This window comes from Nicotiana tabacum, chromosome 23 (assembly GCF_000715075.1).
Source record: "Nicotiana tabacum cultivar K326 chromosome 23, ASM71507v2, whole genome shotgun sequence".
NCBI lineage: Eukaryota > Viridiplantae > Streptophyta > Magnoliopsida > Solanales > Solanaceae > Nicotiana > Nicotiana tabacum.
The window spans coordinates 69,190,091-69,202,703 of NC_134102.1; the positions used below are offsets into that span (position 1 = coordinate 69,190,091).

Genomic DNA, 12,613 nt, shown 5'->3' on the forward strand with positions numbered 1-12,613 from the left:
CCTATATATATACTTGCAGGCTGAAAATACCAAGTAGGATGACATAAATATTGCAATACATCTCTTCATAAAGAAGCAGCCTATCTCATACCAGCCACTACATTGTGATTTCACAGTTTAACTAAAGAACAACCTTATTAATCTAATGAATTAAATAAAACCAATGAAAAGAGGTACACGTAATATGCCATGAGGAAAGACTTTCAGGTTGTATCTCCATATACTGAACAAAGACTTTCTCATGCATAAGATGGAGCAAGGCATTCATCAACCATGTCGACAAGGTTAGGGTTTTCCAATGCTGCAGCTACCCGCTCTTTATCATTCAACTGCTTATTTACTGCAGAGAGAAAATAAATGATCAGTTGCTGAATATATAGCAATTGCACACTACTCCTAAAAAAGCTCTCTAGTGCTAATGCTTTATGATTAAAAAAAAAAAAAGAAGAAGAAACTTGTATGGTTTTCTCTTTTCCGTCTCTTTTCTTCTGGGATATGTTATAAACTTTTTGATAGTTACTCAGGGATATGTTATAACTTTATGTTAACAAAAAGGCCGAACACCATATACGAAATAAAAGAAAAACCAAAATCAGCTCTATGCCCATGCGGTATGTTAAAGAGGGCAAATATAATAAGCACAGTTTGTGAGCATCGCCGGAGCAAATAGGGCCTGACAAATGCAGGCCTGGCACGTTCAAATGGAAGAAGTCCAGCATAGTGACAACTAGAGAATTGGAGCTTAAGATTGTTGTGGGTAGTGGCGGTTAGAGGAAAATGGTAGCTAAAGATTGGATGTTCTGTGACAGATATTGACAGACAGACGGTACCTGCAGCTTCCGTGACATGACTCCCAGGTGCTATTCTAATATCCACCTGGCAATATAACAAGGATATGTTAACAAAAAACAAACAGACCGGGAACTTGTAAATAGATAAAAAATTTAACGACACAGCTAGCAATCAACAAAAAAACTTCAAGGATGAGATATTTGCATAATATTCAAACAAAATAAATGAATTCCAACAGAAGTCTTTTCATCATTACTTACACAAAATAAGCTACAATCTCAAACTAGTCGAGATTTATATGAATCACCTATATCCATCTAACTCCATCAGGTTCATTTATTCCAATAATAAATAATTTGTCTTGTAAGGAAAAATTGAGAGTTCTCCACAACTAAAGGGTTCTCTAAAACACACTTTTATCACGTTTATCCCTACCTTTATGTACAAGTCTTTAACCAAAACTCGAGTGGCGTGCCTTGCTGGTTGGCAATCCCGGGAGCATGTTTAACACAAGATAATCTAAATAGGAGAGGTATAATACTATGTAATAGATGCTATTTTATGCATCAGAGAAAGTGAGCCTAGACCATCTGTTCTAACACTGTCCAGTGTATATGTTGTGGAATCTTATTGGTATTAGTTGGGTTATGTCTAGTGGCCCAAAGGAAGCTTTTGTTTGCTGGAAAACCCACCAGAAATACATGGCAGATGATCCGACAGTGTATTATTTGGTGCATATGGAGGGAAAAGAAATCAGAGGTGTTTTGATGGAATTGCAACTCCAGACATGTTCTAAAGGCTGGATGTTTAGTCTCTCTTTTTTGCTTGGTGTAATTTTTGTGTTGTAACTAATCCCCTTCTGTTTTTGGATTTTGTCAGCTACTTGAATTTTGAGAGAGGAGACAAGTAAATGTACAGGAGCTAACTCTTTTTGTAATAAGTTGCATCCCCTGGATGTTTATTGAATGAAATCTTACTTTACCTGATTCAAAAGATTCTCTAACCAGACTAAAGAACTTTAATCAGAAAACAAACATGTAATTGGCTGATCACTTAGCCTTAACGATGAATGTCTAGTCTGATGTTGACTCTATTGAAGTAGAAAGTACATATCTTATTAGAAGATTTTAGCTTATAAATTCTAAAAGAGGGGGCTCAAATTCAGGGTCTTACTGTCTTAATATTTCAAAATATTTTGGTGAAATGCTTAGTTTAGAAACTGGTATTAGTGTAAAGCAGCCAAAAATTAAAGCACAGATTTTATACATGGAATGGAGAAGAATATTCATAATATGCTGATCAAACTCAGAACAGCTTTTAACAAATGAAGCAGGAAATCATGGCAACTTCCGTAACAAACTTAGAACTTCAGAGTTAAATACTAGTTAACTAGTTCTTGATTGGCTAAAGGGTTACAGGTTAGGCTGTCATATTAACCGAAAGTTTTAGGAAGCAGAATGCCAATTTTTATTTCAGGAGAACTGCTGAAAAAACAAATCAAAGAAACTAGATTAATCAGAGGAAAAGAAAAAGTCAGTTCTTTCTACTGATAGAAGATAAAGAGAAATCCGACAATTCCCATAAGAATGGCTAAAGCATTTTTTAGGATACGAAAGTTAAAAAGACTAGAAGAAAAACATTAAGAGTTAAAAACCCACACATAGAGCAGTATTTAGAAGAGTAGCCAAAGGTGAATCAACTTACCTTAAAAAGTTGTGACCACTTAACGGCTTGCAAATAAAGTTTTGAGACAATAATTAGAGAAAACTTCTTACAAGTAGTTGGACTGCTTTAATCAAGGCCAGAAAATGGTAAATTACTTTGAAAACCACATTTCCCATGAGAAAGCGTAAATGGAATCATTTTAATAAACACTTCTAAGTTTTAAGTGATGTCGATCTACTTGATTACTACATTACACGAAGGAATAAGTCTTCCTCTATTACCACTCTTCCTGGAAAATATGATATACAAAATAAAGCAAGTTGACATGACACAAATTCATTGATTTATTTTACTATTATCATTTTCCCAAGTTACTTCTATATAACAAAATTACACCCAAAGCCATGATTTAGACCACAGATTAGACTCTACATTCGAACCTTCCATTCCAACATTTTTTCCCACAGCCTTTCCTCGTCCCACCTCCCTCCCAAATGAAGCAAAGCCAGAGCCACAGGCGACTAGATCGAATATCATTAAAGCATCTAAAGGGGAAACATATATGACATAACACCAATGAAGAAAAACCAGAAGTGTTGTCATTGTTATTTATTAGAATTTGGAAGGGGCTGGAATAGAGGAATTCAGAATTACAAAGATCGGCTGTAATTTCAAAAACCAAGCACAATAGAGTTCCAAGCTTCAGAACTATTTCTGTAGAAAATGAAATTGATTATGGTCACCAGGCAACTACGGTGAAGCAAGCTGAGGGATGTTCAAGCTAGAGTAACAAGAACCATAGGCAGATGGATATGTGCATACACTCTATGCCCGAGCTACCAATAAACTCTCTCTCTCTCTCTCTCTCTCTCTCTCTTTATATCTTTGTGTGCGTGTCCTTTTTCCTTTTCCTAATTCTTGTCACTTTATTTTCTTTACTGCGCATCATTTTAGACACAAGGAAAACTTGCTATTTAATACTCAACATACCACAATTGAAGTAATGGCTTGGTTGAATTAAATTAATGCCTGAAATTGGCTAGATTACGATACTTGCCGTGTTGGTCAGAATCTACCCACACCCAGTAATAACACGTTTAACAAAAAGGTAACCATATTTACAAATGGCTGAAGATTTTGGAATAAAATCACGAGACTGTAGGATATATTCCTGAAGATTTACGCCAAATAGTGCCAAGGAAACTACTTTCAGGTCGAAGTCATTAACAGTTCTAAGAAAATATACATACAGCTGCATGTGACCTCACTTCCAGTAAGCTGTAATTAATTGTTGACTTCTATAATATCATAATAGCATATCAATTAGTATAACATAACATTCTATCCACTGTAATATGCTTTTAAGGAAAAGATGTGTAACACACATAAGCCTATTGAATCATAATAGAAGGGTGATAAAGCATACCTTATAACGGGAAGGCAAACATCGCATAAGTTTCACACGCAAGCATAATCCAATAATGGTCGCCATGCTGCAGTGTTCAACAGTAGGCGTGAATGTGACCCTGAATCCAAGAACTTCCTCTTCTTAGACAACATGAAAAATGCCACAAGGAATCAAAACATGAACATATGAAACAGATTTATTTATCTCACCTTACATAGCTTCGCTCGTCTTTTACCTCAACAGCATCTTCTGTTATAACTTTCAGCTCTTCCAGAGAATAGGGATGCTCTGGATCTTTTATATCTCTAATATGGTGTAAGAATGTTAAGGAATAATTGACTTTTCATAGCTAAAAAGTTTCCCCAACTAATCAAACTTCACACTTGCTTTTCCCTTCAAAATGACACAATGAAGACCAAACAGGGCGAACAGTACCTCATATCAGAACCGGAGGTAACCCTACAAGTTTCCGTAACACATGATCCTAATATATTCCATCATTTGCTAGGAAAAGTAAAACAATGTGAACTTTGATTTTGCTGAAATCCCAAAAAAATGTAAAGCAAAGTTGAAGGTGCAAAAATTGAAGCCCCCCCCCCCCCCGGTTTTCTACGTTCAGTCAATCTACGCAGAAAAGCTAAAAAGGAAGTCGGAGCTTGGTCCACATCGAGAAAAAACGTTAGTAATGAACGGATCTCCGATGGTCGAGCCTGCCAAGGACACGGAACCCAGCACCACCTACCCGAGCCAAGGTACTCAACCTTTGGAAAGGGTCTTTAATGTGAATTGCGAACAACCCACAAGGGTAGCCAGGGGTGGGACCAGAAATCAGTGCTTCCGCCAAAAAAAAAAAATAGCAACAAAACAAACCCAAGGAAAAGCAAAGAAGACAAGAAAAACATAAGTCAATTTCTTTGGTTTCCTGAAAATTCAAACTAAAGGTAGAAAGGCCATGCTTGTACAGAAACTGGCGCATAGTAACTGACACGTACTTCTATCATCCAACATATCCCCTCTTTTTGTAAAGTAACTATATACTTAATATGCCTACTTCACTCCAAATTCCTTCTAGGGTTAGCCAAAATAGAAAAAGATGATGTTAAAATGAAAAGGGAAAGCCTATAAACATACCTCGTACACCAAGGTGCTGAAGGTTTTTTTACTGTCTTTCCTATAAAACTACATGGCACAACAACAAACATAAAAAACAACTATAACGAAAATTAACTCTAGTTTGCTATTTCTCTAGGTATTTTCCAGTATACTCCCTCCGTTCCAATTTATGTGAACCTGTTTGACTGGGCACGGAGTTTAAGAAAAAACGAAGACTTTTGGAATTTGTGGTCCTAAACAAGTCAAAAAGGGGTCCAGAGTATTTGTGTGGTTATAAAAGCGTAGAATTGTAAGTTTAAACTAAATTATTTTCAAATTTAGAAAGGGGTAATTAACGGACCAAAAAGAAAATAGGCTCACATAAACTGGAACAAACTGGAACGAAGGGAGTAGTATGTTAGTGCTATTCAGAGACTCAGCATGCAGGTTCGCTATGGATCACATGTACTGCTCCATATGAAATCTGAAGGATTGAACATAAAGCACTCATAGATTCTGAAGTGGATGAATTTTAGCCTCATCGAAATTCCCTTATCGTGGAAAGATTAATTTCAAGTCTAGCATAACAAAATACGATTTCAGCCATCATTAGCACAAGGATATCAAAAATCTCTAGCTGGTCGATAGGTTCAGCTGTATATTCATCCGCAACACTTGGAGCACTCCTATCTCGACGCTCCTTCTTCTCATACACAATAGGGTTGGCATTAATCAATTCAGAAACCATTTTCAGGTCCAACTTTGATAAAATTCACCCTACAGTAATGATAAATGTAAAGATCAACACGGGAATTTTTGAGCTTTGCAAACAAGAAGTAATAAATTTAACAAACTACAAATTGTCTTTCTTAGTCATTAGCTTATAAAAATTGCATATTTTAAGCCTCTCTTGGCCACCTCATCAAACAAAAAATCAATACCTAAACTTACCCCTCTCCCACACACACACCTCAAGCTGAAGCAATTAAGGAATTAAAAGTACCACAGTTTCCAAATAAAAAAAAAACGAACAAAATAATAGTTTTACAGAACCCTCGTGACTTTCTTTGATAACAGAGGCATGTGCAGAAAAGAAATCCATATACTGATAGTGAAAAACATAAAAAACACCAATCTTATTTAAGGGTCGTGAGAATTTTTCCCAGAAAGATTCAAAATAAGTGCAAGGGGTCCAGTTAAAAATAACAAATTCAATAAGGAAACAATAAAGGCATATGCTTTAATAGATTTAACTCACAAGTTCAGTTTCCAATCTGGAAAAAATAACTGTATCTGGTTAAGGGGGAAAAAAAGAGAATGAACTACGAAGAGACGGTGGGAAAAAGAGATCGTTGGCGGGGAAGAACAACTCCTAAATCTTAGGACTTATACGGGTCGTAAATATCTTTTCTTTTCTGGGAAGACGAGGTAGCTGGCAAATTGTTTTAGCAAGAAAATGACAAAAATAGTGTCTTATGTTTGGGATGGTCTAAACTATTCAGTTTTGATATTAAATTGGGTTTGTCAAAAGTGAGTATTTTTTATTTTGAAAAAATATTTAATAAATTATAATTGTTAGATTTAATAAAACTCATACTTGGAAAAGTAATTTTGAAGTTTCTGCTATTTTTGTCACCAGTGAATGATGCAAATTCTTGATGTATAGTTTCTAAAAAAATTGACCCATTTTTTGTGTCTAGTGGAATTTTTTGGATTCTCAAAATTACATAAACCGTAATTTATTTTTCTTTTATGAAAATTAGGCCCTCATACTTTATAGGAACGTATTTTTGAATATTTTAAATTTAGATGATTTTCTCAAGTAGTCCTTTTTAGGTGTTTATGTTTTTTCGTATTTTAAGAAATTTTGCAATTACACCTATGCACTTCATAATCGAGTCCAGAACCCATTTGTGATTTTTTTGGACAAGTGTGACGAAAATGTGTGTTTAAAAAAAAGAGTGACATTTTTATATATAGCGCTCTTTTAAAGAACGCTATACTTTAACGGAGTTTTGGCCGTTAAAGTAAACCGCGCTATACAGGGATGATAAGATAGCTATGCATAGCGCGGTATATAACCGCGCTATATATGTATAGCGCAGTTATATAACGCGCTATACATAGATAAATAAACGGTCCCCCTCCTTCTTCCCCACACTCGAACCAGACGCCCCCTCCCCAAATTCAAAATTTTTAACCGACTCCCCTCCCCCCCCCCCCCCAAATTTCCTTCTAAAAAAATTGTAGTGGACCCCATCCGTCACACAAAAAGATACATATTAGTTGTTTTGAATGTGTTTCTATGTTGTTTTGTATTTTTTTTTTGCGATTAAACTAGTATGTTATTTTTATCCGGACTAAGATATTAGTGTTTTGTGTTTGTTTTGTGATTAAAATATATTTGTTATTTTTATCTAGTTTAGATTATTTATTTGCTTAAAGACTAGTGCCCTTTTAGCGTAGTAAAATGTAGAGCCTTTTAGCGTAGAATCCCTGTAGTTTAAGTATCTTTTATACTGATAGATCAAACACAAACTCTGTCCAATTAAATAAGATAAAAATTAATTATTTAATTTACAAAACAAACATACAAAATTATGAAAATATTTAAATTGACACACACAAGAATTCAGGATAGCTTGGTGCTACTAGGCCTCAAATATCGAGCCTGGAACCCATAGGTATATACTCTGTCCAATTAAATATGATAAAAATTAATTATTTAATTTACAAAACAAACATACAAAATTATGAAAATATTTAAATTGACACACACAAGAATTCAGGATAGCTTGGTATTACTGGGCCTCAAATATCTAGCCTGGAACCCATAGGTATATACTTTGTCCAATTAAATATGATAAAAATTAATTATTTAATTTACAAAACAAACATACAAAATTATGAAAATATTAAAATTGACACACACAAGAATTCAAGATAGCTTGGTGCTACTGGGCCTCAAATATCGAGTCTGGAACCCATAGATACATACTCTGTCCAATTAAATATTATATAATTATAAAAAATAATTATTTAATTTACAGATCAAACATACAATTAATGTTGTTTAATTTACAGTAGACGACATGGACGTGCCGCCTATGCATCCCGGACCTGTCTCCGATGAGCTATTAGTGTTACAGGGCGATTATAGGTCCGCCTACGTATGTGAGGGAGAGTTACTGGTCCAGACTCTCCGCGCCAGGAGAGTGGACGACATGTGGGATTTTATGAAGGACAGAGATCTCCATCCCCGTGTAGTCCAGCGCCTGCGAGATATGGGCTTCTACAAAATTTTGGAGATCGGGCGGCTGCAGCTCGACTGGTCTTTGATCACAGCCCTGATAGAGCGGTGGCGACCGGAGACGCACACTTTCCACCCGCCCATTGGCGAGGCCACCATCACGCTGCAGGACGTGGAGGTTTTATATGGGATGCCTGTTGATGGACTGCCCATTGCACTGCCTCAGGCTATGAGAGAGATGACGCATGGGCAGTATTTGGACATGCTGCAGAAGCTCACTGGTTTCAGGCCACAGGATGAGACTGCACACTCAGGGGCCAGTCGCATGAGTTTGACAGCTATTCGACAGCATTTGGAGATATTGCACTCCAACATCACCGGGGAGACAGATGATCTGCATATTCACCAGTATACGAGGTTGTTGTTGCTCCTTCTGTTTGGGGGGGTCTTGTTCCCGAACACTCGGGGGAACCTAGTCAGCTTGCGATTTCTTCATCATCTTCAGCTGCTAGATGATTTACCCTAGTACAGCTGGGGTATTGCTGTTCTCGCCTACTTGTACAGGCATATGTGCCGGGCGAGCATGGGCACCCAGCATGACGTATGTGGATTTTTGCCGCTTCTACAGGTGACAACATATTCGAATACTCTGTTCATTCCTTCCAATTCTATCTAGTCAAAAATTTTCTTAAACTTTACGTCAACTTTGTATGTTAGGTTTGGGCCTGGGAGTGGTTCCTGCAGTTGCAGCCACCTCTACCACCATTACCTCCGGATGTACCACCTCCGTTTCTCCCTCTAGCTAGGAGGTGGGTTCTCCGACGTGGATATGTACGTGATTACGGGGTTCGACATAATCTCCCCCTTTGCAGGGATGTGTTGGATATGCTGGAGGGCGCACAGGTAAATGTGTACCTAAACTTACTTGGTATAGCTTCACATGTGTTGCGCATACTCACGTTTTCTGTTGTGTTATTTGATAGTTCATCTGGACGCCATACAACGACGACTTGATAGGTGGCCTGCCCGATTATTGCTCGGCCGGCCGACTGATTTGGAGCACTTCCGTCTCGCTCATATGCCTTGATATTGTGGAGCATCATGCCACGGAGTGGGTACTTCGCCAGTTTGGCCGTCCGCAGTATATACCGAGGGGCCTACATGGGAGGCCATACATTATCAACGGGATCGTTCGTTCCAGGGGCGGACGACGCATATGTAGCATGGCTAGAGGCGCAGGTCCATACTTGGGATGGCCGAGCTGACCTAATTCCGCCCCCTTCACAGATCCAGACGGAGACTATTCAGCTCTATATGCCCTGGCACCGCCGCATTACCCGACTTTTTGTCGGGAATCCCATTCATCAAGCTGGCGGTCGGTACGTTCCATACGCCGGGCGGCACGAGGCCCTGGCATGTTTTCTGTTATTATTAATTATATAATTGTAACTTAGTGTTCTGTAGTTTATATTTTATACATTGTGCAGGCTATTGGCCTACATATAGTCTACCAGATGGGACTGCAGATGCAGCAGTATGCCGGCGAACGAGCGGCCGCTTTGCACGATTACGGTCGGCAGGTTGCAGAGGTGGCTGCCCGGACACTGCAGCGAGCTCGAGAGGATCAGCGCTTGGGACACGACCCTGCTTATGTGGTGCCAGAGAAGTACCAGCGAGGTAGGGGTGTCGCACGAGGGAGGAGTGCCCCACGAGGCAGGGGTGCCCCTCGAGGTAGGGGTGCCCCACGAGGCAAGGCTGCCGCATGGGGTCATGGTGGGCGGCGAGGAGGTGGTCCCCAACAAGGGGGCGTTGACGCCCTTATTGATGATGTTGGTGCTGATCTGCTGGGTGACCTACATGAGCCGGACGAGTATCCCACCAGTATGCCGTCATACAGCCCTGGGATGCAGCTCACTCCAGGGACTTCGCAGGTGACCCCGTCAGGTCTGTTATTGATCATGGGCACGGATCTTACCAGAGAGGATTGGGAAGCATACTTCCCAGGGTCATCGACCGCTGCTGAGGATCGACCGACCCGAGATTTGGATAGTGGGCGCCGGCTGAGTTATGGCTCATCATCACTGGTATGTTTTTATTACTATTAAATTTAAATTTGTTTTTTCTTTTCTCATTTATTTTCCATAACTTTATTAATTTTCTTATTAAGGCTTCATCCCCGCCCGTCACGGAGGCCCATTTGTGCGATGCTGACATGGCTGCGATGGAAGATTATATTCAGGAGCCCGACGAGACCATGGTAAGACAATTTAAATTGTTGTGACTTAATATATACTTTCCTATACTGAGCTGACTTATTCTTCTGTAGGTTTCTACTGGACCGACGACCCCTTCTACCGATCCTGCCAGCACCACTGATGATCATGCTGCAGCGCATCCTGCTATAAAGAGGCGCCGTGATGAGGATAATCCTGTTAGCATAGCCGGGCGGGATGGAATGCGCCTCTGGCCAGCAGCTGCATTGAAGCACACAGGCTGTGGGACACATTGATTTTTTTTTTGTATTTTATGTAAATATTATTTTATGTAAATAATAACAACAATTTTTTATGTTTACATAATATGCGCATTATGTTTTTATTTCCCCGTTCCTTCTTTATTTTAATACTACAACACAAACACAAAACATAACAACTTAACATAATTTAAATTCAGTACAACTAATAAAAATACATGACACGAGAAACATAAAGATAAAGTAGTACACTCAACACATACATGTCATTGTTTAGTCACTGCCGCCCATTATTCTCTGCTCCAACCATTTAAATTTCTCTTCCATCTTATTTTTTTCTAATTCTGCCTCTTTCAGTTTCTCCTTCAACTCCGCAATTTCTCGTTTATATTCTTTTTCATATTCACACTGTTTTAAGGTCAAATCATGAAGATACTGCAAAGATCGTTTGTAGCATTCCTGCTTACAGGGTTCATCAATCCATACCTCAAAATTGCAAAAAGGTTCGTCGGGAACCCTATAAAACTTGTCCACACACATCCAGTAGCGGCGTCCAACTTCACCATCATCCCAACAGTCATTCATCAAACAATTTTTGCCGCACTGGCACCTTGGTACATAAAGGCATTCAGACATTTGTTAAAGCGTTAAAAAAAACCTTGCTTTTATGGAAAGTTTTGCTATTGGTTATTGTTAAGCGCAAAAAATAACTAGAATGCGCCTCTTATTTATAGGCAAGGCAACACACATAACGTAGTATTTAACCGCGCTATATATATTCACATAACGTAGTATTTAACTGTGCTATGCTTTGCGTGTTAAAGATGATTACGAATACAAAATAGCTTTTTCTCAGACGGGCAGCTTTTTAGTTCGACAAGACAATACACATAACGTAGTATTTAACCGCGATATATATATATTCACATAACGTAGTATTTAACCGCGCTATATATATTAACATAACGTAGTATTTAACCGCGCTATGCTTTGCGTGTTAAAGATGATTACGGATACAAAACAACGTTTTCTCAGACGGGCAGTTTTTCAGTTCGACAAGACAATATACATAACGTAGTATTTAACCGCGATATATATATTCACATAACGTAGTATTTAACCGCGCTATATAGATATATATATTCACATAACGTAGTATTTAACCGCACTATATATATATATTCATATAACGTAGTATTTAATCACGCTATGTGTATTCACATATTTATCAGAAATCTACCTTTAACTCAACTATTTTTGAACTATATTTATCAAATATATTCACATATTTTTCCGTTTTGTAGTCCTTTAATCCAATACTATTTTTGATTACATGAACGGGAGGGAGAAATTCATTAATTTACTCAACTGAAAAATGTTAAATATCAATAAGATTTAACAACAATGGAAACATAATTTTATTTGATACATCTTGCAACATAAACAAAACATCTACTTATTACAACATAAACTCATTGATAGTTGGGAACATTAGAAGAACACCCACCACGAGCTTGATTACCACTGCCACCCAAACCAGCCGAAGGACATTTTCGACGGTCGTGTCCTGTTTGCGAGCATATACCACATTTGCGCGCATAAACGGTATCGCTAACATCCATTTGGTTCCGTATACGCGTTCTCTTCTGCACCTGTATTCGACGCAAATAGTCCTTGTTACACACCATTTTAAATGGTTCTGGCGGCCAATAATGCTCAGCACCCACTGGCTGAAACTGCCCACTATAGGTGTTTAAGTAAGCATCAACGCTATATTGTTTATCAACGTAGTTGGTTAGGCCCTAAACCTGTATGTTGAAAGCACCTGATGGCATGTGAGCACGGCATGTGGTAGATGGAGCATTTTCCACAAGAGCATAACCTTCTAGATTCATTTATGGTATGTACATTATTCCCCCGATTTTGACGGATA

At 38.4% G+C, this 12,613-nt stretch overlaps 1 protein-coding gene across 1 annotated transcript; it reads right to left on the reverse strand.

Moving 5' to 3' along the window:
• Positions 1 to 8: 8 nt before the first annotated feature.
• Positions 9 to 6,428, reverse strand: LOC107780448 (protein AE7). The gene is made up of 6 exons (XM_075245270.1): positions 6,216 to 6,428; positions 5,581 to 5,734; positions 4,075 to 4,179; positions 3,884 to 3,983; positions 831 to 876; positions 9 to 340 (listed from the first exon to the last, which is right to left on the reverse strand). The coding sequence occupies exons 2-6, from the start codon at positions 5,703 to 5,705 to the stop codon at positions 240 to 242; spliced, it is 477 nt and encodes a 158-aa protein (XP_075101371.1). The 5' UTR covers positions 5,706 to 5,734; positions 6,216 to 6,428; the 3' UTR covers positions 9 to 239.
• Between the last annotated feature and the right edge of the window lie 6,185 nt (positions 6,429 to 12,613).